Source organism: Stomoxys calcitrans, chromosome 4, assembly GCF_963082655.1.
Source record: "Stomoxys calcitrans chromosome 4, idStoCalc2.1, whole genome shotgun sequence".
NCBI lineage: Eukaryota > Metazoa > Arthropoda > Insecta > Diptera > Muscidae > Stomoxys > Stomoxys calcitrans.
In genome coordinates this window covers 44,376,460-44,404,099 of record NC_081555.1, presented here as the reverse complement: position 1 = coordinate 44,404,099, position 27,640 = coordinate 44,376,460, and the positions used below count along the sequence as shown (strand labels likewise).

The 27,640-nt window shown below is 40.4% G+C and overlaps 1 protein-coding gene across 1 annotated transcript in view; it reads right to left on the bottom strand.

Moving 5' to 3' along the window:
- Positions 1-6,928: 6,928 nt before the first annotated feature.
- Positions 6,929-27,640, bottom strand: part of LOC106080775 (glutathione S-transferase theta-1) — a 43,119-nt gene continuing 22,407 nt past the window's right edge. The window contains exons 2-4 of the mRNA XM_013242308.2: positions 14,387-14,673; positions 14,002-14,137; positions 6,929-7,329 (exon numbers count right to left, since the gene is read on the bottom strand). Coding sequence (XP_013097762.1) covers positions 7,163-7,329; positions 14,002-14,137; positions 14,387-14,673 — 590 coding nt within the window. The 3' untranslated portion in view covers positions 6,929-7,162. The remainder of the gene's footprint in view (positions 7,330-14,001; positions 14,138-14,386; positions 14,674-27,640) is intronic.

The following is a 27,640-nucleotide window of genomic DNA, read 5'->3' as shown; positions in this document are numbered from 1 at the left end:
CCACAAGCAAAGTTTCGGACAAAAATTGAGTTTTGTAAGGACTCAAGATGTCAAATCGGGAGATCGGTTTATATGGGAGCTATATCAGGTTATAGACCGATTTGGACCGTACTTGGTATAGTTGTTGGAAGTTATAACGGAACCTCGCATGCAAAATTTCAGCCTCATCGGATCAAAATTGCGGCTTGAAAGTGCTCAAGAAGTCAAATCGGGAGATCGGTTTATATGGGAGCTACATCAGGCTCTTGACCGATTTGGACTGTACTTAGCATAGTTGTTGGAAGTCATAACTGAACACCATGTGCGAAATTATAGCCTAAGCGGACAAAAATTGCGACTTCCAGGGCTCAAGAGGTCAAATCGGGAGATCGGTTTACATGGGAGCTATATCAGGTTATAGACCGATTTGGGCAATACATGGCACAGTTGTTGGAAGTCGTAGCAGAACACCACAAGCAAAATTTCAGCTAAATCGGACAAAAATTGAGTTTTGTAAGGACTCAAGATGTCAAATCGGGAGATCGGTTTATATGGGAGCTATATCAGGTTATAGACCGATTTGGACCGTACTTGGTATAGTTATAACGGAACCTCGCATGCAAAATGTCAGCCTCATCGGATCAAAATTGCGGCTTGAAAGTGCTCAAGAAGTCAAATCGGGAGATCGGTTTATATGGGAGCTATACAGGTTATAGATCGATTAGAACTAGAGCTGGCAAAAAAAAAAATCGATGGCGCTATACATACTATCGATATTTATTTTTTTGACTGAATATCGATTGTTATTTAAATTTTTTGCAAAACTAAACAGAAATACACAGTTCGACACTGAATGCATCCCTTAAGATACATTGCGCCTATAGAGGGCGCCCAAGGAATTCTTTCATGACTTCCAACTGACGTTATTAACCTTGGTTTTATTTGGTCTGTGCATTGATATATAAGATCGATCTCCTCATTTCGTTTGAAATATATGTGATCGGAAATTAACGAAAGTATCGAAATTTATTATTAAAACTATCGAAAATATCGAATGTTGCGATTATCGATAGTTTGCCAGCTCTAATTAGAATAGTACTTGGCACATTTGTTGAATGTTATAACGGAACACTATGTGCGAAATTATAGCTTAATCGGACAAAAACTGCGGCTTCCAGGGCTCAAGAAGTCAAATCGGGAGATCGGTTTATATGGAAGCTATATCAGGTTATAGACCGATTCGGACCGCACTTGGTACAGTTATTGGAAATCGTAACAGAACACTCCATGTAAAATTTCAGCCAAATCGGACAAAATTGCGGCTTGTAAAGACTCATGAAGTCAATTCGTGAAATCGGGAGATCGGTTTATATCGAAGCTATATCTAAATCTGAACCGAAATGGCCCATTTGCAATCCCCAATGACCTACATTAATATTAAGTATCTGTGCGGCTAGCTTTACGCGTTCTAGCGCTATCGTGGTTTCGACAGACGGGCGATCGACTCAGAACGTCGAGGCGATCAAGAGTATATATACTCAAAGACTCAACAGCTGCGGTGGTGGCGTCAGACCGCAGCATGTTGTCCTCCCCTCCCATAGGTGTGGGTGCCTTGGTACCTGTAGTCGAGAGTAATGCTTCAAGCGCACAACTAGTCGTCAGATTAATTAATGAGGAAGAGACGGATAAACCAGAGGGATGCACAGTTCGTCCCCAGCCTTTAAGTAAAATGGTGTTTGCGACTCAGATTCAAACAGCGACAGTGTCAATGAAACAGTCATCGCAGCCGAATCGAGAGATGAGGGCCGAATCCGAGGCACGATGAAGAAGACAGAGGAGTATGTACTAGCAGAGCAATCGGGCGAAAGCGCAGGATGCTGTAAGGGATAGAACAAACATTCTAAGCGCTTCTATGGAAGCTGGAAAGAAAATCAGATCTCCCGAAGAACATAACAGTGCTAAAATGCTGAAGAAGAAAAAGAGCTCCCCGCTTTCAAATACTCTGGGATGACCAAGCCAGCCCTCCATCTTGTGAGAAAGATGGACCTCCCACAGCTCACAAAGGCGACGGTCTTCATCAAGGACGTGGGCTGCGAAAACACGACTGAACGCATGATGGAAGTCTTAAACAAGCAAAACCAAGAGTTGATCGTGAAAAAATAGAAGGTTTTCCACAGGGAGGAGAAGGAGGAAGAAACTCTCCTTGTGGTGGAATTTATGGTCAAGGAAGCCTTGAGGAGCTTCATACCATTTATGTCACCCGGACCTAATGGAATATTTCTGGCAATACTACAAAGGGAGGCTGGCCTCGTCTGGCCATTATTTTCACACCGTTCCTAGAACTTTCATATAATTCGAAAGCCTGGCAGGAGGCAAGGGTTATACGATACAAAAGGCCTACACACCCTAACTTTCGAAGGAGTAAAGCTAGGCGCTTGAAATTTTGCACAAGTACTTCTTATTAGTGTAGATATGTTGGGATTGTAAATGGGGCATATCGGTCCATATTTGGATATAGCTGCCATATAAATCGATCTTGAATCTAAAGGGGGCAATTCATATCCGATTTGGCGGAAATATTGCATGAAGTCTTTTGTTATGACTTCCAACAACTGTGCTAGATATGGTTCAAATCGGTATAGCTGCCGTATAAACCGATCTAGGATCTTGACTTCTTGAGTCACTAAAGGGCGTGATTCTCATTCGTATTGACTGAAATTGTGCGTGAAGTGTATTGTTATGACTTCCAACAATTGTGCTATGTATGGTTAAAATCGTTGCGTAACCTGATATAACTGCCGTATAAACCGATCTGGGAGGGCGCAATTCTTATCCGATGTAAAGGGTGATTTTTTTGAGGTTAGGATTTTCATGCATTAATATTTGACAGATCACGTGGGATTTCAGACATGGTGTCAAAGAGAAAGATGCTCAGTATGCTTTGACATTTTATCATGAATAGACTTACTAACGAGCAACGCTTGCAAATCATTGAATTTTATTACCAAAATCAGTGTTCGGTTCGAAATGTGTTCAAATTTTGACAAATTTTGTTCAGCGATGAGGCTCATTTCTGGTTGAATGGCTACGTAAATAAGCAAAATTGCCGCATTTGGAGTGAAGAGCAACCAGAAGCCGTTCAAGAACTGCCCATGCATCCCGAAAAATGCACTGTTTGGTGTGGTTTGTACGCTGGTGGAATCATTGGACCGTATTTTTTCAAAGATGCTGTTGGACGCAACGTTACGGTGAATGAACACATTTCGAACCGAACACTGATTTTGGTAATAAAATTCAATGATTTGCAAGCGTTGCTCGTTAGTAAGTCTATTCATGATGAAATGTCAAAGCATACTGAGCATCTTTCTCTTTGACACCATGTCTGAAATCCCACGTGATCTGTCAAATACTAATGCATGAAAATCCTAACCTCAAAAAAATCACCCTTTAGTTGATATAGCTCCATTATTGTTTGTTTGCTTAAAAAAGAGATACCTCGCAAAGAACTCAACAAATGCGATCCATGGTGGAGGGTATATAAGATTCGGCCCGGCCGAATTTGTAACATCATGGGCCCGTAATTCTTCAAAGATGATGCGAATCGTAACGTAACCGTGAATGGTGAGCGCTATCGTGAGATGATATCCAAGTTTTGTTTGCCCAAAATGCAAGGGCTGGATTTGCATGACATGTGGTCTCAACAAGATGGTGCCACCACAACACGCATAACAATGGACTTATTTACAGGAGAATTCGGTGAACATTTTATTTCACCGGGAACCGGTCAATTGGCCGCCTAGATCGTGCGATTTAACGGCTTTAAACTATTTTTTGTGGGCCTATGTTAAAGCTCATGTCTATGGAAGACAACATTGAAGCATTTATTCGTGAGATACCGGCCGAAATATTGTGGCGCAGTCACGGTTAACATTTGCATGAAATAATCCTTAAACATTAAATTATATGGACCGTACTATCGATTCAAATAAAGATTTCATGCTTTTTTTAATTTTATGTGTTTTTTTAAACCTTTCCTGCAGCTCTTAAAAAATCACCCTTTATGAAGTTGAAGAGACAGAGTAATTAGCACACCAAAGGCCTTAAATTGAAAGACTATGCTTAGACACGACAAGGATATCTGCGATAGGTTGAACGTCTATCTCAACGAACTTGCCTCATATTTCGCTGCAAGAAATCTGAAGATATCTGCCACCAAATCTTCAGCCACATTGTTCGCTACAAATATGCGTGAAGTGAATACTGAGCTGACTGTGATGGTCGATGGAGAAATGATTCCGACCATCAATTGTCCCAGAATACTTGGTGTCACATTTGACAGCTCTTACACATTCTCCCTACATGCCACAGCAATTTGCGATAAAGTCAAAAGTAGAAACAAGGTCCTCAAGTCACTTGCTGCCAGCACTTGGGGTGCAGACAAAGAAACCTTGTTGCCCATGTACAAAGCAATTGGCCGGTCTGTGGTAAGTTTTGCAGCGCCAGTGTGGTCTCGTCAGCTTTGTGACACGCAGTGGAATAATATTCAGATCTGCCAGAATGCCGCCCTCCGAATTGCGACGGGCTGTCTCCTCAGTTCTCATGTGGACCACCTCCATCAAGGCACAAAGATCTTACCTGTTCGAAGACATATCTACGTGCTGTCTAAGCAATACCTTTTGGGCTGTTATCGCAGAGACCATCCAAATCATCATCTTGTGGATAGATATCCACCGTCCAGAAGCCTTAAGATAGATCTTCATGATCTATAGCGTGAGGTTCAGCGCTACAAGAGAGAACCTCTAGATCAAGCGGCATATCAAGCAGGTCTAGACAACATTCATGCAGATGCGGTCAATAGCTACCGGGTGAATGTAGGCCATGGAGAACGACCGTCTCCCATTGCACCTGATGAAATAGACCTCCCCCGGCAAATCAGAGTAGTTCTGACTCAATTAAGTTCGGGCAGATGCAGCCGCCTAAACTCCTACAGAGCAAGGATTGATGCCGACGTGCAAGATGTATGTGCCAATTGTAATTAGGGACCGCACGACACACGTCACCTGTTTACCTGCCCAGGCAGACCCATTCGACTCAGACCCAGATCTCTGTGGACGCATCCCATCTTAGTTGCAGAGTTCCTGGGTCTTGACACTCAACAGAATCAAGCAAATTAAAGATAGAATGCAACAAACTGCTATAACAACAACAACTGGATTGCATGACAGATGTCCCGTTATGATTGTGGTGGTAAACTATGTTCCGTTGGGACGAACTGTTGCATACAAGGCTCCATAATGCTGGAAAGACTATAGTCTTTAACTGCACAACCTAAAGGTTTAGATCTAAGATGCCTTTTACAATGCCATTGCTGGTTTCCCCAATGAAATTACTCAAATAAACTTTCATAATGTATGGAACAATTATTAGTCGGTGCTATACAAGAACGGGTTACCCGCTGAACTATTTAAGACCGGAGGCGACACGCTGATAAGGGGTATGCATCAGCTTATCTGCGCAATCTGGCTAGAAGAACGCATTCCCGATGATTGGAACCTCAGCATACTATGTCCCGTACACCAGAAAGGAGACAAGACGGAATGTGCAAACTACAGAGGAATAAGTCTCCTCCCCATCGCATACAAGATAGTCTCGAGCGTACTGTGTGAAAGATTAAAACCTAATGTCAATGAGATAATTGCGCCCTATCAATGCGGCTTTAGACCTGGTAAATCCATCTTGGACCAGATATTCACACTTCGCTAAATCCTGGCAAAGGCCCGAGAAGGACAAATCAACACCTACCATCTCTTTGTTGACTACAAAGCCGCTTTTGATACCCCTTTACGTTCAAAGGTATTTGAAGACATGTCAGAGTTAGGCATCCCTGCAAAATTAATAGGACTCTGCAGGATGACACTTGCTGATATGCGTTCCTCAGTAAGAATAGGAAAGAATCTCTCCGAACCATTCAATACCAAACGAGGTTTCAGACAAGGAGACCGCCTATCGTGTGATCTCTTTAATATCCTGCTGGAGAAGATTATACGGGATGCAGATGTGAATAGATATGGCACACTAATCACAAGAGAACACATGCTACTCGCCTATGCCGACGATATCGATATCATAGGTCGGTCACCAGAAGTAGTAACTGCAGCCTTTGAAAGAATCGAAAAAGAGTCAGTGAAAATAGGTCTGGCAGTTAATGGAGATCAACTCCCAAAAAGCCTTGCACAACCGAGCAAATAAAGAAAATGGAGAATGTTGGGAACCACAACTTTGAGATAGTCAGTAACTTTATCTACCTCGGCACCGCCGTAACCGAAACGAATGACACCAGTTTTGAGATAAAGCGAAGAATAATACTGGCAAACAGATGCTACTTTGGACTAAGTAAGCAGTTTAGAAACAAGGCCACCTTTCGACAGACGAAGACTACACTTTACAAGACACTGATACTACCCGTGCTGTTATATGGTTCTGAAGCATGGGTACTTGTGAAAGCAGATGAGGCAGTGCTTGAAGTATTTGAGAGAAAGATTCTTCGTAAAATATATGGACCAGTTTGCGTTAACGGAGAATATAGGCGACGTATGAACCACTAGCTGTATGAGCTGTATGACGACGATAGCATAGTTACACGCATCAAAATACAACGGCTGCGTTGGCTAGGTCATGTTGTCAGAATGAATGAAAAAGCTCCGGCAAAGATGTATTTTGAAGGCAAACACGGTGGTACACGCAAACCGGGAAGACAAAAGCCCGATGGAAAGATCTAGTTGTGGGAAACACCTCGAAACTTGGTGTCAGAGATTTTAGAATGAGCGCAGAAGATCGAGGCGCTTGGAACGCTATTCTACGTTCGGCTAGTGGAACAAATATTCTGTCATAGCCAATTAAAGTAAAGTATACAAGAATGAGGACACAATTTGTTTTAACATTGCTCATATGAAGTTTTGAAATACTTTATTATATGACTATAATGTACAAAGAACGAAATCATATATATTTTGATTAAACTAAAATGACTACATACTTGTATACATATTTTTACATATATACACTCTAAAGTTATAAGCTACCATCATCTCACAATATGTGCGAAATGTTCTTAAATCTAAGTTTATCGAATGAAACAAAACAAACAACATATTCTAAGTGCTAAATAAGGAGTAAAGGGGCGTTACTGCTTCAACGAGATGGCTTCTTTATGGCCTTTCTCAGCTTTTCGCAACTTGTTCTCGAATTCAGAGGAAACTTGTTTGTAGTATGGACCCAATTCTTCGCGCACAGCGTCGTACCATCTTGTGAGTTTATTGCGGCTGGCAAAGGTGTTGTAGCCGATATATTCTAAAATAAAAGGAAACGAATTCATTGTTATCAACTATGAAACAAGATTGCTGTAATTCGAAAAAATTGTCTGCAGATTATAAATTAAAATGTATTATTTTGAAGAAAACCATTTAAAAAGGGAATTGTAGTTGACACGAAGTGATACCAAGTTCATCATGGTATATCTGTCAAACTAGAAATGACAGCTACATGATTTTTGATTTATTGACAGCTTATGATTTCGGTGACTTGTGAAAGAAAGAATCAAGTTATTCGTGATGGAGTTCAAGCGCAATAGTGTAATTGTGTTATATTTGGCTGGAAAATCAAAACCGGCTATTGTATGCGAACCGAAACACCTCAAAGTGGACAAGATATATTGACGAATGGTTAACATATTGACGAATGCTTAACATATTTTTATTTAAAATATTTGTGTATCGCACTATAAATCATTAAAATGATACTGGTAGCGTTGCCGAACGCCATGGTGATGGTCCAAAAACAACGAAACAATACCTGAACAATTACTGGCTTAGGTGCATGTCCATATTGACATGGGACGGGTTAATATACGCACCCTCTTTTCAACCTAACCTAAACTGAAATCGTTCGCCGTGTAGAGGCTCGAATTCAATGAAATCACGACGTAATGTACATCAAAAGATCAGAGATCTTAAGATATCCTGTAAAAGGATGCAGCATTTGTTGAAATATATTAAACGAGGCCACCATATCACAAGAGGCCGCCTATGACGCTAAACACCTGCGTTCGAATCCTGGCGAAAATAACAGAAACATTTTCGGAAGTGGTTATCCCCTCCTGGTAAGGTTTAAGTGGCAGTCTGCTATCAGATTCACTTAGAAGTTTTCGTCCATTGTGATACCACAGGAACAGAAAAAGGAAGCTGCCTTTTAGTTCCTACCATTGAACCATCTAGATCGCTTTAGAAAGACCAATAACTTGCTAATGTTCACATTCGCTAAATCAGACAGGTTCTCAAAGAAATGAGAACCTAAAGTGGAACTCCTTCTGGCTGCCAGAGCGGGACACACACACAGAAGATGTTCTATAGTTTCTTCTTCTTGGATGTCCTCATAGCTTCTGCAAAAGTCGTTGGTGGCAACCTTCAGTCTGTCAGCATGTTTTCCGATTAAACAGTGAGCTGTCATAATGGACACAATGGCATGGACATCTGTGCCAGCCAATGACTGCAAAGCAGTAGACCTCTTCAAGTCTAGATTAGGCCACATAGTTTTGGAAAGCTTACAGCCCCCTCTTTGTGACCATCTATCATTCGTTGTCCTTCGGCCTACAGAATCCAATATCCCTGGAATGTGTAGGGTAGCACCTAGTCTCACAAGCTCATTCGCTTTACAATTCCCTGGGATATCTCTGTGGCCCGGCACCCAGAACTGGTGAATTTCGAACTGTTTAGCCATCTCGTTGAGAGATCTGCGTCAGTCGAGGGCGGTTTTAGTGTTCAGCAATACGTTCTCCAGAAATTGAATAGCTGTCTGAGAAGATATGTATGCCAATCGTCGCACTGTAGTGGTCGGGCAACCTTTTCGATATGACCAGTTCTAGATCTTTAGAGTACACCCCAAAGCTCACCTGGTCGTTTAGTTTGAAACCATCCGTATAGAAGTCTATGTAACTTCTGTTACCAGGGATGTCGTAGTTTCAATCGGTTCTCTCAGGAATAGTGGTACAGTACTTTTTTTCAAAAAGCGGCTCAGATAGGGTGTAATCAATATTGCCTCGAACATCGAATATTATATCAAAGATAACACAGTGTCCGTAGCCGCAACATGACCAATGAGAAAACTCCCTTAACCTCACGGCAGTGGTAGCTGCAATTTGGGTAGCCACAATGCCCAGAGGCATTAGATGCAGCATTAAATTCAGTGCCACAGATGGTGTCCTCCTCAGTGCGGCTGTAATGCACAAACAAGCCATCCTTTGGATCCGGTTAAGTATTGAGCAGTAGGTGGACTTTTGAAACGCCGTCCACCAGACCACAACACCATATCCCCTCCTTCGGACTCGGCTAAATAAAAGAGGTCCATAGTTATTGAGCGTAAACTTTAATCGGACAGCACACATTGATATGTGACAAGTTTGCCCCTGTTCCTTAATGGAAAGAATTGAAAAAGATCACAAATCGATGACGTACAGGATTGGAGAGTCTCCATGGAACACTACTTCTCGGAACATCGCTACATTAGGTTTAGAATAGCATGTCCCGCGCCGAATACGAAAAACTTCCGGAATAGGGTGAAACCAAATGGGCAAAATTCGGAAGACTACTCACAGGAAGCCTTGGGCAAGATACAAGCATAGAAGCCATTGAAGAAAATGTAATGGATTCTGAAATTTATATTACGTCATTTGAATAAATAAACAAGTAAATGCGTGCCAAGTTCAGCCGGGCCGTCTCTTATATACCATCAACCATGGATCGCATTTGTCGTGTTCTTTGTCCGATATCTCTTTATAGGGAAACAAATGATAATGGATAAGAATTGCTATGCTTATGAAGCTATACCAAGTTTTAAACCGATTAGAACCATAATTGGTTTGGCTGTTGGAGACCAAAGTGGAAGTCATTGTGCAAAATTTCAGCCAAATCGGATAAGAATTGCTCTCTCTATAGGCTCAAGAAGTATAGTCGGGAGATCGGCTTATAAGGCAGCTATATTAGGTTATGAACCGATTTATACCATACATTAGTTGAAAGTCATAACAAAACACTTCATGCAAAATTTCAGCCATATCGGACAATAATTGCGCCCTCTAGCGGCTCAAGAAGTCAAGATCCGAAATCGGTTTATATGATAACTATATCAGGTTATAAACCGTTTTGGATCATACTTATCACAGTTGTTGGAAGTCATAACAAAATACCTCCTGCAAAATTTCAGGCAATTCTGATCAAAATTATGCCCTCCAGTGGCTCAAGAATCCAAGATCCAGGAACGGTTTATATGGCAGCTAAATCAAAAAATGGACCGCTATGCCGCATATACAATCCCAACCGACCTACAGTAATAGGAAATATTTGTGCAAAATTTCAAGCGCCTAGCTTTACTTTTCGAAAGTTAGTGTGCTTTCGACAGACAGACGGCGGGTCAGACGGACGGACATAGCTATATCAACTTAAAATGTAATGACGATCAGGAATATATATATATACATTACGGGATCTTAGACGAATGTTTCGAGGTGTTAAAAACGGAATGACGAAAATATTTTTACACAAAAAACATTTGGTAACGCTTCGTGTAAGCTACCCTGTCGTCTATTTATTAAAATCGATTTATTAGAATTTTGAACGGATTTACCAGAAATTTGGTTCGCATTGTTTTATTACCCATCTGAACATTTCTGTCGAAGTTCAACAAAATCCGTTAACAGTTGGAAATGCAAATTTGCCCATGGACATTCCATTAAGGAACAAGGGAATTCAAGTTTAAGCTCAATGATAAGAGCTTAAACGTAATTAAACTTATAGGGTAGGTAGGTAGGGTATAATACGGTCGGTGCATCGCCGACATTTACTTTGCATACCAATCGATTAAATCGATAGTTTTAACTATTAAGCTTCTTGTTTGAACCGTTGATTGGAGCGGACGTTTTGTTACTTCGCTCCGCAAGAATTTGTTTTCTGTAACTCGTAATAGGTCATCATTTTTGGAAAAAAATATTTAAGTCACTCAAGGATAGCTACGGTAGTGTTATCCATCAGGCAGTTGATGATATGCGTCTGTTTTTAGTTGAGCGGCAGATCTAGAGCCCGAGAGTAGGCTTAGAATGGACTCCAAAAACTCAACAGCTGCGGTGGTGGTATCAGGCCGTAGCATGTTGTCTGCTACCGAAACCTCGACTGGTGGAGCGGCGGCTCCAGGCTCCACTAGCTGACAGACGACTGGTTAGCAGGGGCTTTTGACGAAGACACTTGGTTCGAGTCTGAAGGATAGGGCCGAACCTATTCTTTCGTCGCATGCTAATAATTTGCCTAGGCCATCGGCCTTCCCCGGTAAACCAACACGCTCTATAAGAGGTTGGAATGATAGAAGGCGCATCGCTTTCCCTAAATTGGGCTCGGGGATTCGCTGCACAAGCTACCCCAAAGACTACACGTCTGGATTCGAAAATTGCACCGCAGGCAGCCAAAAGGCTGCGGTCATCTGTAGGGCATCCCATGCCTAAAAGAACAAGGGCGAACATTAGCATGATGGGTCCAAGAACCTTTGCTAATGTCGCTAGGGACAGTTTGGTGATGGCAGTGGTCGACAAGGTGAAAAAGATTGGTGACATCTGGCCAGGTGCAGCACTAGATTTAGTCAAGAAGGAAGAGATTCCGTCTCGATCCTTAATCCATGCTTGGAAAACTAAGGGGATGGAATCCCAATCTCTCAACCATAGACTGGCAGATTGAATGGGGCTGATGGTGACCGGAGATATGTTTTATTCGTACGAAACTCCGGCTGTCGCAGACCTCAACAAGTCTGAAGGAGTTGTATCCTACGGATTCAACAAGTTTAAACTTAATAGAAAAGGTGGGTTTGGGGAATCAGGAGACAACTCAGGAATTGTTGCTGAACACTTGCCTGAGGAACAATCGAACACATCGCTTAAGTCTGGCGGACTCCAGGAGCCTAAAAATCCCCCTGAAACGATCGAAACAGGAGGGTAAGGCATCGAAACGGGACTCGACAAGCCCTGTTTAGGTGGACTGGGCCCAAGGTGTGCGGCAGAAGTAGCTCTTTTCTGTCGCCTGTCTCCTTGGGAGGAGAGAATTTTCCATTTACAGAAAGCGCAAAATGCCTGGGTTTTTTGTTGGACAGTAAATTGAACTTCAAATTCAACATTTTGGAAAGGGCAAGAAAGGCAATTGTTGCCCAAAACACCTTCAAGAGTTGCAAAAGCTGGGGGTTTAGACCGCACGTCATGCATTGTGTTGTGGCCTGGTGAACGACGCTTCAAAAGTACACCTACTGTCAACCGTAGCCAAAGGATGGCTTGTTTGTGCATAACAGCTGCACTGAGGATGACACCATCTGGTGCACTGAATTTAATGCTTTCACACTGCGGCACGGACTGCACTTATTAATAAGTGAGAAGTTTGCCCCCGTCCCTTAGCGGAATGTTCATGGGAAAAATTTGCAATTTGCATGTGGCGGCTACGGACACTGTGTTATCTTTGATACAGTGTCCGATGTTGCAGGCAGTGTAGATAATACCCTGCCTAAGTCGCTTTTTGACAAAAAGTACTGTTCCACTATTGCTGATAGCACTGATTGGAAGTATAGAAGTTACATAGACTTTTATTCGGATGGTTCCAAACTAGACGACCAAGTGAGCTTTGGGTTGTATTCTAAAGATCTAGAACTGGTCATATCGAAAAGGTTACCCGATCACTGTAGTGTGTATCAAGCGGATATTCTTGCAAGTGCTGGAATGGCTAAGATATAATGTCTTAACGACGATTGGCATAAATATCTTTTCAGACAGCCAGGCACTCATTAAATCCTTGAAAAACATATTTCTGAACACAAAAACCGCCCTCGACCGTCGCAGATCTCCATTAGAGATGGCTGAACAGTTCAAAACTCAACTGTTCTGGGTGCCGGGCCACAGAGATATCCCAGGGAATTGTAAAGCGAACGAGCTTGAGACACTAGGAAGTACCCTACACATTCCAGGGATACTGGAATCTGTGGATATGCTTCTAGCGACATGTAAGCTAAGTTTTCGGTGTCAGGACCGAAGGGCAACGAATGATAGTTGGTAGCAAAGGCGGGCTGTGAGCATTCCAAAACTATGCGGCTTCATATAGACTTGAAGAGGTCTTCCGCTTAGCTGTCATAGGCTAAAATAGTCATTGTGTCCGTCATGACAGGTCACTGTCTAATCGGAAAATTTGCTGATAGACCGAAGGTTGCTAGCAACGACTTTTACAGAAGCTGTGAGGACATCGAAGAAGAAGAGAATATAGAACTCCTTCAGTGTGTGTGTCCTACACTAGCAGTCAGAAGGAATTTCACTTTATGTTCTCATTTCTTTGAGGACCTGTCTGATTTAGCGGATGTGAACATTCGCAAGTTATTGGGATTTTTAAAGCGATCTGGATGGTTCAACGTTAAGAACTAGAAGGCATCTTTCTTCTTCTGTTCATGTGGTATCACAATGGATGGAAATGTCTAAGTGAGTCTGATGGCAGACTGCCACTTAAACTTAACCTTACTATTAGAAGGCAAATTATTCACTCTCCGCATTTTAGTCAATTCACTCTTTTAAATTTTAGGCTCTCTAGATTCTGAAGAAATTCCGGTGGTTGGTTTATATGATTTGTTTGGCAATACTATGTGTTCTTGCCATACAACGTAAAGAGTTTTCCGTTCCTCCTATCGCCGCGCCTACAAATTAGGGTTTTTAATTTCTGGTATGTTCTAAAAACTTTAAATAAATGTTCTTATAAAACCTATACTGCTGATGGAATAATTTCTTCTGTCATTATAAAACATCTTCATCATTAACATTTATATTGCTTTTTGATTGTATTCGTCTTTTTAGTAGGAAGTCTTTGTTGTATTTTTATTTTCTTTAAACTATTTCTTATTTGAAATGAATCAGCATGTTTCATTTCTATTGCTCTATAATTCACAAAAATGGTGGAAACTTACTGGGCTGATCGATCTCACAAATGGCCATTAAGTCCGCATATGAAATGTTGTCTCCAATCATAAACCTCTTCGAACTCAAGAAGAGATTTTCGAAGTCGTTTAGGGTTCGCTCAAGTTGTTTTTCAGCTACATCTACCTAAACAAAACAAAACAAAACAAAACAAAAAAAAAGGTAAACAATCAAAAAAGAAAAAAAAATGAAGCACAGAAGAAACTGTACAAAATAACACAAAATATGCAAATTAACAAAGTTGCCTGCAGAGCTTCAAACGGTGTCATTGTCAAGGTGCTTCCGTCATATCATTTGCATGCATTTGTGGTGTCAAACTGATTTTGTTGTTGTTTGCTTTTGTTTTCTTTCTTTTTGTCAGTTGTGAATACTTACGGATCTCTCGTTTGGTTTTGTCTTCTGCAGGTACGGCACAAGCCATTTCTGCTGGAAATAATCGGTGCAAGCCACGCCCATATTACGCTGACGCCATTCCAAATACTCATCGACTCGACTGCGTCCCAAGTTTTTACGTGGATACCAATGCTCGGGTACAAGCTTTTCGCGGGCCAAGTGACGGAAAATAGCCACACTTTCCGAAAGTTGAAAGCCATGATCACTTATAGCAGGAACTTTCTTGAAACGCGTTACTTTATCTCGATACTCGCCAGTCAAATGCTCACCTAGAAAAATGCAAATTAAAAAACTTTTAGAAACCATTTTGCTATTTAACATTTATAGCACGTTTACATTGAAATTTGTATGATCTGGATTTAACTAAATCCCAAAAACAAATCCTGTGCGTCTACATTGGGTTTGTTGGGGCTTTAAGTGCCATACACAAGCTTTCATGCGTATACATTTACATATGTGCATATCACACACATCCATACACAATTCTTGAAAACTGTTGCATATTTTGGTACTTTAATCGTTTATTCAGCCATAAAATCGGGTTTATTTGGGATTTAAAAATAAATCCTGCAAAAATGGGATTTATTTTTGTATGGTAAAATCTGCAAAAAAAACACAGGATTTAGCACTTAAATCTCGAAAAGGCCATACATCCGGATTTTGTGGCCAATGTAAAAGTACTTTTAATGAAAAATTCAGCCAAATCAGATAAGAATTGCGCCCTCTAAGGGCTCGAGAAGTCAAGATCTGAGATCGTTTATATGTGAGCTATATCGGGTTAGGAACCGATTTGAACCATACTTGGTATAATTGGTGAAAGTCAAAACAAAAGACTTTATGCAAAATTTCAACCTCAGGACGCCAAGATCCGAGACCGGTTTACGTGGCAGCTATATAAAGTTATGAACCGATTTGGACCATACTTATCACAGTTGTTGGAAGTCGTAACGAAACACCGCAAACAAAATTTCAGCCAAAGCAGATAAGAATTTCACCATCTAGAGGCTCAAGATGCCAAGATCCAAAAATGGTTTATAAGGCAGCAAAATTAAAACATAGACCGATATGGCCCAATTACAATCTCAACCGACTAAATGGAAGTATTTGTGCAAAATTTCAGCGCTTAGTTTTATTCCTTCGAAAGTAAGCGTGCTTTTCGGATGACAACGAAAAGGGTGAGCTGCTTATTGAATGTATTATAAGTTGCAATCTGGCGATTTGTAATAAAAGGTATGAACCGACCTTTATTACCAGGAACAGGCAGGAGGTCCTAGATATTACCTTTGTATCGGAAGATATATGTGGAAGAATATGCGACTGGGAAGTGTTGGATGACCACAGCTTCTCTGATCATCGCTATATTAGTTTCAGCCTTGGAGAAAATACTGCAGCAGTGGTCCCTCGGCTAAACAGAAAACGGCGGATTGGTATAAATTTCGGCACACATTTTGCACGTCTATCCCTTCTAGACCAGAAAAGGAAGTGGAAACTGCGGAGAATATAGACATAGTGGTAAAGCGGATCACGAAGGCCCTGTATGACTCGCTTGTGTCAGCATGCCCTAGAGCCAAGCCAAGGGGCAAACAGCGACCGCCGTGGTGGACCCCAGAGCTGGTTGGTCTAAGAAAGGACTGCAGAAAACTCTTCAACAGAGCAAATGCCACAAGAGCACCACACGATTGGGACATCTTTAAGACTGAGCTAAGAAAATATACGGGCGAGCTGAGAAAGGCTCAGAACAAATCCTGGCTAGAATTCTGCAGCTCCGTGGAGGATACATCGGAGGCCTCTAGGCTAAGGAATATTCTGTCCTCGAGACCTATTACGGTGGGGTGACAACGTGGCGCCAGAAGAGGTTGTCACTGGTATGCATTCGTCGGAGGCTATTGGGGAAATTGTGTCTGAGAAGAAAATCCTTGGGGCGATTAGAAGTTTCGACTCCTTTAAGTGGCCGAGCCCTGATGATGTATTAACGGTTGAATTACCAGCTGTGTCTGATAGACTGGTTCCCTGGCTTAGGGAGATATACTCTGAACAAATCCTGGGTAGAATTCTGTAGCTCCGTGGAGGATACATCTGAGGCCTCTAGACTAAAGAAGATTCTGTCCTCGAGGTATATTCAGAAGTCAGAGAATGTATGGACAATGTCTGGTGAGAAAACACTAGAACTACTCATTGATAGACATTTCCCGGGAAATTCTCCAATTGTCCCTGGTATGCACTCGTCGGAGGCCATTAGGGAAATTGTGTCTGAGCCGAAAATCCTTTGGCCGAAAAGAAGCTTTAACTCCTTTAAGTCGCCAGACCCTGATGATGCGTCACCGGTTGAATTACAAGCTGTGTCTGATAGACTGGTTCCTTGGCTTAAGGAGATACTCTGCTTGTATCAGAATCTCATATGTATATACCCTTAGGTTGGAGGGACACGAAGGTCATTTTCATTCCGAAAGCAGAAAAACCCGTACCACACGAAGGCGAAAGAATTTCGTCCTATTAGTCTGTCATCCTTTATGCTGATTACTCTTGAGATGTTGATAGAAACATATCTTAGGGCAAAGATCCCTGGAGATCGCCTGTAGCGCCAGCAGCATGCATATAGTAAAGGCAAATCTACTGAAACAGCCCTTCACTACCTAGTCGGCTACATAGAGGATTCTCTCGCTGTCAAAGAATATACAATGGTAGCATTTCTTAATTGAAAGCATCTTCAATGCTTTCAATTAAGCAAAACCGACGTCAATCATGAAGGAGTTAGAGTTTCTAGGCATCAACTCCACCGTAAGAATGTTTATTAGTAACTTATTTACTAAAAGATGCATTACGGCAGGCTTGGGATCTGTGCATCTAAAAAGACGGGTCTGCAGAGGAACACCTCAAGGAGGTGTACTGTCTCCTCTACTTTGGAATATAGTCATTCACAATATACATATTATTGTTTCTGGAAAAAAGAGGCGTAAGGGTGGTTGCATATGCTGAAGACGTGGCAATTGCGGTAAGGGGAAAGTTTTCCAGCACTCTAAGAGATATATTTCCTTGACCGAAAGTGGTCTAGGCATAAATCCGTGCAAGACATAAGTAGTTCTTTTCAGCAGGAGGTACAAGTACTAGTACTAGTACTAGTTCTTCAGAACACACCCCAAAGCTCACCTGGTCGTCTACTTTGGAACCATCCGTATAGAAGTCTTTATTACTTCTATCAGAAATAGTGGTTCAGTGCTTTATATCAAAAAGTGGCTCCGACAATGTGAAATCCGCACTGCCTGGAATAACGGCAATTTGTCTAGCCACAATGTAAAGAGGCATTAAGTGTAGCATTAAATTCAGTGCATCAGATGGTGTCGTCCTTCATACGGCGGTGATGCACAAACAAACTATCCTTTGTATCCAGCTGAGTATTGAACAGTAGGTGTACTTTTGAAGCACCGTACACTAGACCCCAATACCATATAGCATTATAGGTCTGACAACTATAGTCTACAGTCGATACATTACACACGGTTTAAGCCCTTTAATTTTGCGAGTGTCCCTCTTGCAGGTGGACGAGTAATCTCGTAGGGCTAGAGTTGCATTTTCACCTTTTCCAAAATGTTATATAGGTTCAATTTCCTCCAGTAAATCTATCAGGTATTTTGGGATTTCAATAAAAAGAACAAGCAGACAGGTGCAACTGTAAGTATCTTCTATCTCAGTATGAAAAGAACAACTTCCGTTTTAGACGAATAAAACGCCTAGACCATTTTTGCTCGCCCACTTTTGACGCTGAACTCAACATTTTGCTGTCTAAAAATGTTTACCGTCTTAGCAAAGAATTTCTGCTATCCCATTTTTAGCAGACTTTTTGCTGTTACTGCAAACATATTCCGCTGTTTTCAGACGGTAAAAAGTTGAAAATGATGTATCTTTAACGGAACTGCACAATTCTACCCAGGATTTCAAACTCATCCTTGTATGTTTTTAACTAACTCTTATAGATGCCCTGTGGTGCTGTGTGGGTTTCGCCTCATTGAAGAGTCTTATCCAACACTTCCTAAGACCAACCTTTGGTTGACGAACCTTCGGTTCGGTTCTAGCACACGCAGACTAAAGCAAGTCGTTGAGGCCGTGCGTGATTCGCTTGAACATCAAATCAATGTCCTCCACAGTTTCCACTGCCTTCTTAATAAATGTATGTATCTTTCTTAATTGGAGATAATACATGTCATTAAGACATTTGCATATCAAATTTGCAAATTCAAACTTTTCCCATGAACATCCAGGGGCAAACTTCTCATATATCAATGAGTGCTGTTCGATTCGAGGCCACCGTAGCGTAGCGCATGACGCTGAACGCCTGGGTTCGAATCCAGGCGAGACTATCATAAAACAAGTAAAAAGGCATTAAGTTCGGCCGGGCCGGACTTTGGATACCCACCACCTCTGGTATATATGTAAACCCCCTTTAGTCACAATCCGGTGAAAATTGGATATCTTATGCACCCAAATTCGGCACGGACATTGAGTGGCCTGATATATATAAGTCATTGTTCAATTTTGTAATATAAAATATTGGTCTTTTTGGCAGCTATATCCAAATATAAACCGACCTGAACCATATAGGACACGGATGTCGAAAAGCCTAACAAAAGTCACTGCGTCAACGAAATCGGATAATGAATGCTCTTTTTATAGGGCCAAGACTTTAAATCGAGAGATCGTTCTACATGGCACCTATAACCAAATCTGGACCAGTCTGGACCAAATTAAACAAGGATATAATAATCATCCTATTTCAGTATAACTCCACTACTATATCCGTAGTTATATCTTAATAGGGCTGGTCTCGATCATATTTAATTCAGGTCCCAATAACTCATATACAAGTAACATTTTCAGACGATAAATCTGCTTTTTTGGGATTAAGACCCTAAATTGGAAGATCGGTCTATTTGACAGTTATATATATATAGTATGATCTGAACCATATTTGGGTCGGATGTCGGTAGGCTTAAAACAACTGACTGTTTTTAATTCCAACGAAATCGAGTAATAAATAAAGCTTTTATGAGATTCAGAACCTTAATCGGCATACAGGTCTATATGATAGCTATATCTAAACGAAGTCCGATCTTTACTGAAACAACTCACAGATTCAAATTTCAGCGAAATCGTATAATAAATGGAGCTTTTATGGGTTCCAGACCCTTAAACGGCTGATCGGTCTATATGGAAGCTATATCCAAATATAGTCCGATCCGAACCATATTTGGGGTAGATGTGGAGAGGCTTAAAATAACTCACTGTTTCAAATTTCATCGAAATCGAAAAAAATAAAGCTTTTATGGGCTTCAGACCCTTTATCAACAGATCGGTCTATATTGCAGCTATATCTAACTAAAGTCCGATCGGAACCATATTCAGGTCGAATATCGGGAGTCTCAAAACAACTCACTGTTTAAAATTTCAGCGAAATCGGGAAATTAATGGAGCTTTAATGGGTTCCAGACCCTTAATCGGGAGATCGGTCTATATGGCAGCTATACCCAAATATAGTCCGATCTGAACCATATTTGGATCAGATGTCGGGAGGCCTAAAACTGCTCACTGTTTCAAATTTCATCGAAATCGGATCAAAATTAAAGCTTTTATGGGCTTCAGACCCCTTATCGTCAGATCGGTCCATATAGCTGCTATATCCAAATATTGTCCGATTTGGCCCGTTCAAGAACAGCGTGCATCAAAAAGACATATGAGTACTAAATTTCAGCTCAATATCCCAATTTTTGAAGGCTATAGAGTGGTTAAAACAGACGGACGGACAGACACACGGACATCGTTAAATCGTCTTAGAATTTTACGACGATCCGAAATTTAAATATACTTTGTAGGGTTGGAAATTGATATTTCGATGTGTTGCAAACGGAATAACTAAATGGTATAAACATTTTTCAGCGGTGGTTATACCCTTTTAATGCTAGCGACATGACATGTAAAAATTTCTCCCCAAAGAGGTGTAGCACTGCATAACACAGTACAGATCGCATTTGGTGTCCGATTGTCATGACATTTTGCACAAGTCATTTTTTTGGTCCAAGGACGAACACTGCTGATTTTTAAAAAAAATCGGATAGGATTTAGATAAAGCTCCCAACCATCAAAGCCTATATCGGATGAAAGATATATTTCATCCGATATGGACTTTGAAGGTTGTAGTCGCCACAATCTTGGTCCGATCTTTACAAAATTTTGCACGAGATGTTTTATTTGACATCCCACATCGTGTCATCAAAATGGAATCAGATTTAGATATAGCTCCCATATATATCTTGCATCCGCTATGGACTTTAAAGGCTATAGAGCCACAAGTTTGGTCCGATCTTTACAAAATTTTGTATGGGATGTTTCATTTGATGTCCCTATACGCGTGTAAAATTTCATCAAAATAAAAACAGATTTACATATAGCTCCCATATATATCTTTCATCCGATATGGACTTTGAAGACTATAGAAGCCACACTTTTGGTCCGATCTTTATAAAATTTGTCACAAAATCTTTTATTTGACGTTCAAATACATGTGCGAAATTTCATAAAAATCGGTTCACATTTAGATATAGCTCCCACATATATCTTTCATCCGCTATGGACTTTGAAGGCTATAGAAGCCACAGCATGCGGTGTTTTATTTGATGTCTTAGTACGTGTGCTAAATTTTATTAAAGTCAGTGTAGATTTAGATATAGCTCCCATATATATCTTTCATCTGATATGGCGCTTACGGCTGTAGTAGCCACAATTTAGGTCCTATCTTAAGAAAATCTTACAAAATTCTATTCAATATATCAATAGGTATGCAAAATTAAAGAGTGACTATATTTCAACATAGGTTCCACGCCGGCTCCACCCGACTTTTGCCTTCCTTTACTGATAATTATGTCCTATTTTAACGAATGTATGCTTAGAAAAAGCTTAGAACTGACAAATTTTTAAATTTAATTGACGTCTTGTTACGTCCCTCAACTCAAGTGGATGCCAAAGTTGATTGAAATGTTATCGGATAAAGTTTCAATTTAGGGTTTAAAGTGTATTATAAGATCTTATCGCTGACAATTGTAAAATAATAACCTAATTTCTTGCACTTTCTACTATGTACACACATATATTATTGTATGCATTCCTAGGTTCATATGTGGGAATCTATATTAGAATGTACTTAAGCCACTTGATAAGAAGCGACCTACGTACGGATTGTTTCAAACACAGCCAAGGAACATAAACAAAATTGTGCGGTAGATAATTGTTATTTGGTGGCTTTGTTTGTTTAAGTTATCGCCGACAAAAATCTCACTCTGTCAAAGACTTTGGTCAAATGTGTCATCGACATCGACAAAACCATTTCTAATCGTTAAAACAAAACACCAAATTAAAAACAAAGCCGATGTGATTTTAAAAGCGACGCTGACAAAATATTCTCTTTTAAACAACTTCACCATTAGCACCATTGAGGCAGGATATTATTTTAGTGTTGCACTTACAGCCATATAATGCTTGGTGTTCTACAGGATTTCAAAATCAGCTAAGGAGTTTGATTAAAATAAAAAGAAAATTGTCTTTATTTGTTTGCACATGTGTGGAGAATATCAGGCTTATATTTAAACCTATATATTTTCTTCAACTTTACCTGGAGACAAGATAATAAACAGAATAAACAAAAATTCTTTTTCGTTTTGGCTATCTATTGGGTTGCCCAAAAAGTAATTGCGGATTTTTTAAAAGAAAGTAAATGCATTTTTAATAAAACTTAGAATGAACTTTATTCAAATATACTTTTTTTACACTTTTTGCTCTTATATAAAGGGTGATTTTTTTGAGGTTAGGATTTTCATGCATTAGTATTTGACAGATCACGTGGGATTTCAGACATGGTGTCAAAGAGAAAGATGCTCAGTATGCTTTGACATTTCATCATGAATAGACTTACTAACGAGCAACGCTTGCAAATCATTGAATTTTATTACCAAAATCAGTGTTCGGTTCGAAATGTGTTCATTCACCGTAACATTTCGAACCGAACACTGATTTTGGTAATAAAATTCAATGATTTGCAAGCGTTGCTCGTTAGTAAGTCTATTCATGATGAAATGTCAAAGCATACTGAGCATCTTTCTCTTTGGCACCATGTCTGAAATCCCACGTGATCTGTCAAATACTAATGCATGAAAATCCTAACCTCAAAAAAATCACCCTTTACTTGTGCTCCAAGGGTCGATGAAAGGCCTTCCACAAAATTTCAGAAATTTATTACTGCCATCGAAATTCCACCATAGTCTAGTGTTTACGGTTTTATAATAAAGTTCGTTACTTTTTATAACCTCCACTATAGAATGAGGGTACACTTACATCGCCATTCCGTTTTTAACTCATCGAAATTTGGTCTAAGACCTTATCTTATATATAAAATTCATGGTCTGTTTGTTTGTTTGTTCCGTGAAGACTCTGAACCGATTACTTTTACCGAAATTTTCACAGATTGTGTAGGTTGGTCTGGAGGGAAACATAGGCTATATAATTTGTTGATATCGGGAGGAGGCCGGACCCTCCCCCTTACCCCAAAATTACTATCCAAAAATAAAAGGGAACCGATCGCGACAATATGGGATTCAAATGAAAGGTATTCAAGAGTAGAGCACGAATTTCATAATAAAAGTTGGGTCCAAGTAACTGGGGGGCCGCCCGAGCCCCAAAACCCTTAAAATAGGTTTATTTGACGATCATGACAGTATGGGACTCAAATGAAAGGTATTCGAGAGTAGATTACGAATATGGTCAGGAATTAGGAAAAGGCTTTATAATTTATGGATAACGGAAGGGGCGGACCCTCTACCGTTACCCCAAAAACACCACCCAAAAAATCGACCGATAAGCACAATATGGGTATCAAATGAAAAGAATGCGCGAGTAGATAACAAATCTGGCATACAAATTCATGTGGAAGTATAGGGGGTTACCCCACAAAAAAGCCCAAAATGGGCATATTAGCCAATCACGGATATATGGGACTCCATATAGACTCAAAAAACGGCAGAACCAATTACCTAGAAATTTTCGCATATTGTGTAAGTTGGTCTGAAAGGAAACATAGGCTATATAATTTTTCGATATCGGAAGGGGGCGGCCCCACCCACCAAAAACACCACCCAAATTCAAAAGTGGACCGATCAGGACAATATGGGTATCAAATGAAAGGTATTGGAAACAGAATACGAATATGGTATTAAAATTTGAGTATAAGTACCCATCGGGCGGTCCCATCTCAAAACTCTCCCAAACAGATATATTAGACGTCCATGTCAATATGGTCCTCAAATGAAAGGTATTCGGGAGTAGATTTCGAATTTGGCGTACAAAGTCAGATCGAGGTTTAGGGTGTCACCACACCCCCCAAAAACACCCCAAATGGGCATAAAACCCATAACACTGTACGGGACTCGGCTGCACCAATTTTCTTAAAATTTTCACAGATTGTGTAGGTTTGTCTGTAAGGAAACATGGGCATTTTTTGATATCAGATGGGGGCGTACCCCAAAACCAAAAGTGAACTGATGGGCACAATTTGGTTATCAAATAAAGGTATTGGAGACTAGAAAACGAGTATTGTATTACAATTTTGGTCCAAGTAACCAGCGGGGCTCCTCAACTCCCTCTAAACAGATATATTAAACGTTCATGTCCATATGGGACCCAAATGAAAGGCATTCGGCATTAGATTACAAATATGACATAAAAAATCAGGTCCCAGTAATGGGAGGCGCCTCACCTCCAAACGGGCATATTAGCCGACCATGGCTGTATGGGACTCAAATGAAAGGTATTTGGGAGTAGACTACGAATATGACATTAAAATTTGCGTTCAAGTCCAGGTGGCGCTTTGCCTCCTAAAAATACGAGGAATAGATTAATTGACCCATTATGAAAATATGGGACTGTAATGAAAGGTATTTGAGAGTAGAAAACCAATTTGATACCCAATTTTCGAGTCAAGTGTTTGGGGCTACGCTCTAAAGCAACCCCTAAACTGAACTTCATATTCGACTATGGTAAAGAACGAATTTGATATCTATTTTCAGGGCAAAGTACCCGTGGCCGCCCTAGCTCCAAAACACCCTCCAAACGGTTCATATTTACCGACCATGGCAATATGGGGCTCAAATTAAGGGGATTTGGGAGTATAGTACGAATTTGATATCCATATTTGAGGTGCTATTCCTCCCCTAAAATCACTTCTTATTACCCTAATTTTTAAAAACACCAGATCTCGAAGATTGGTGATGAGATTCGTTCGACATTTTTTGTACCCTTAAAACCACCAAAAACAAAACATCAAACAAAATTCTGGTGCCTCGGGCGCCACCCAAAACCCGCCAAATGGATATATAGACCAATCACGACAATTTAGGGCTTAGAACGGACCCAATAACTGCATTTGGGAGTAGAGTAAAAATTTACCTAGGAACCGAGCAGGGGCAAACTTCTCACACATCAATGAGTGCTTTCCGATTCAAATTTAAACTCAATGATATGGAACCTTTTCTTATAGCCGAGTCCGAACGGCATGCCGCAGTGCGACACCTCTTTGGGGGGAATTTTTTACATGACCATGCATGGTATGGAACCTCGCAAATGTCGCCAGCATTAAGTGGCGATAACCACCGCTTTAAGTTTTGTCCGATGTTCTCGCCAGGATTCGAACGCAGGCGTTCAGCGTCATAGGCGGACATAGGCTACAATGGCACGAATTCGATATTCACATTCAGGGTGAAGTGTCCCCACCCCATCAAAGGTATGAGAGAGTTAAAGAAGGCGCAGCAGAGCGGGCCCGGTTCAGCTAGATAAGTATATATATTCTTGATCGCCATGACATTTTAACTCGATCTAGCCAAGTCCGTCCGTCCTTCTGTCTGTCTCTTTGTGGAAAGCACGCTTACTTTCGAGGAGTGAAGCTAGGTGCTTAAAAATGTACATAAATACTTCCTATTAGTGTAGGTCGGTTGGGATTGTAAATGGGACATATCGGTCCATTTTTTGATATAGCTGGCACATATGTTAGACATGTGTTTCAACAACAAATACGATAAACAAATAAACATGGGCACCGAGCTCGTAATATTAAAAACTATATTTATATAAATTTTTAAGACACGTGTAGCGAAGCACACCGGGCCAGCTAGTATACTATATAGGAGTGTTTACATTAACGGAATAACAAGAATACTCCCGAGGTATGGAGATGCAGTTTTCTAACTTTGTTGAGCTTTTAACAGATGTTATGTTGTTGTCATTTTCAAAAATGACAAATATCTAGTTATGATGCATTCCGAAATTCTCGATTGTAATTTTTTCCTAAGATAAACATTTTAGCTAATGGAAAGTTGAATAATAGTGAATTCATTATTTAATCCAGCTGCCGTTTGGAAACAATAAACTGCTGATTAAATAAAATGCTATCATGTTGCAAATATCCAGAACAAGATTTTACAATTTTACAGTTCAGGTAGTACGTCAGACACTTGGCGCCGAACCACAATATTAATTGATATTGAATTTAATTGAAATAGACCCTTTCGTACGTGAAAAATCATTAGATATTCAATAATAAATCAAGAAATTGCAAACAACGCGATTAGTCATAGATGAACACATAACTAGAAATATTTGTAATGAAATTATTTCAAATAAAGATTAGTAGGCTCCGTATTTATAAGTTTTATTTTCTTTAAGCTTACACAAAAGCTTAGCCCATTTTTAACCAATTTTATAAAAAGTGCGAATTGAATGTGTAATGAAGTAAGTATTCATGAATTTAATGTTGAAAATATTCAAAATTGGATATGATTCCTCTTTATCATCACTTCCTCCGCTGCCATTTCACCTGTCATTAAGGAGTCCATACAGCAGCCCGAGAAAGCGATCCAGCAGACCGCGAAAGCGATCCGGCGCACGATGAAGGAGACAGAGGAGTATGTACCGGCACCGCAGTCGGGCGAAAGTGCAGAATGCTGGAAGGGATAGAACTGACATTCCAAGCACTTCTACGAAAGCTGGAAAAAGAATCAGATCTTCAGAAGAGAATAACACTGCCAAAATGCTGAAGAAGAAAAAGAGCTTCCCGCTTTCAAGTACTCTGGGCAAAATAAGCCAGCCATCCCTCAATAGAGAACTTTGCCAAGTGCGGTTCACATCGGTCTATAAGCAGATATAGCTCCCATATTGTAGCAGAATCCAGGGTGGTGGGTTCCCAAGATTCGGCCCGGCCGAACTTAGCACGGTTTTACTTGTTTCTTGTGACATCCCCTTCATAATTAAGCAGCAGTCATTTGCAGCAAACAACAGACTTTTCAGCAGTAAGCCTGCTGATTTTAAAACTGCAGAACTACTGTTGCAATAGCAGCAAAATTAACTACTAATATTCAGCAGACAGTGTTTGTTAATTTCAGCAATTTTTTTTCTATGAGTGTAGCCAATGCAACCGTTGTATCTTGATACGTGTAACTATGCTATCGTCGTCATACAACTCATACGGTTCGTGATTCATACGACGCCTTACTCTCCATTAACATATTGGGTTGCCTAAAAAGTAATTGCGGATTTTTTAAAAGAAAGTAAATGCATTTTTAATAAAACTTAGAATGAACTTTAATCAAATATATAATTGCCATTTTGTTCGATAACCTTTTTCCATCTTCCTGACAAATTTAGTATTCCACGCTCATAGAACCTTTATCTGCAAAAAACTGAACCAAGTGCGATTTTATAGCCTCTTCATTGCCGAAAGTTTTACCATTTAAGAAGTTCTGCAAAGATCGAAATAAATGGTAGTCTGATGGTGCAAGGTCAGGGCTATATGGTGGATGCATCGAAAGTTCCCAGCTAAGCTCACTCAGTTTTTGGCGAGTGACCAAAGATGTGTGCGGTCTAGCGTTGTCCTGGTGGAATATGACACCTTTACGATTGACCAATTCTGGTCGCTTCTCCTTGATGGCTGTATTCAATTTGTCCAATTGTTGACAGTAAACATCCGAAATAATCGTTTGGTTCCTTGGAAGCAGCTCAAAATATACCACACCCTTCCAATCCCACCAAACAGACAGCATAACCTTCTTTTGGTGGATATCAGCCTTTGAAGTGGTTTGAGCTGGTTCACCATGATCGTTTTCGACTAACGTTGTTGTAAACAATCCATTTTTCATCTCCAGTTATGAT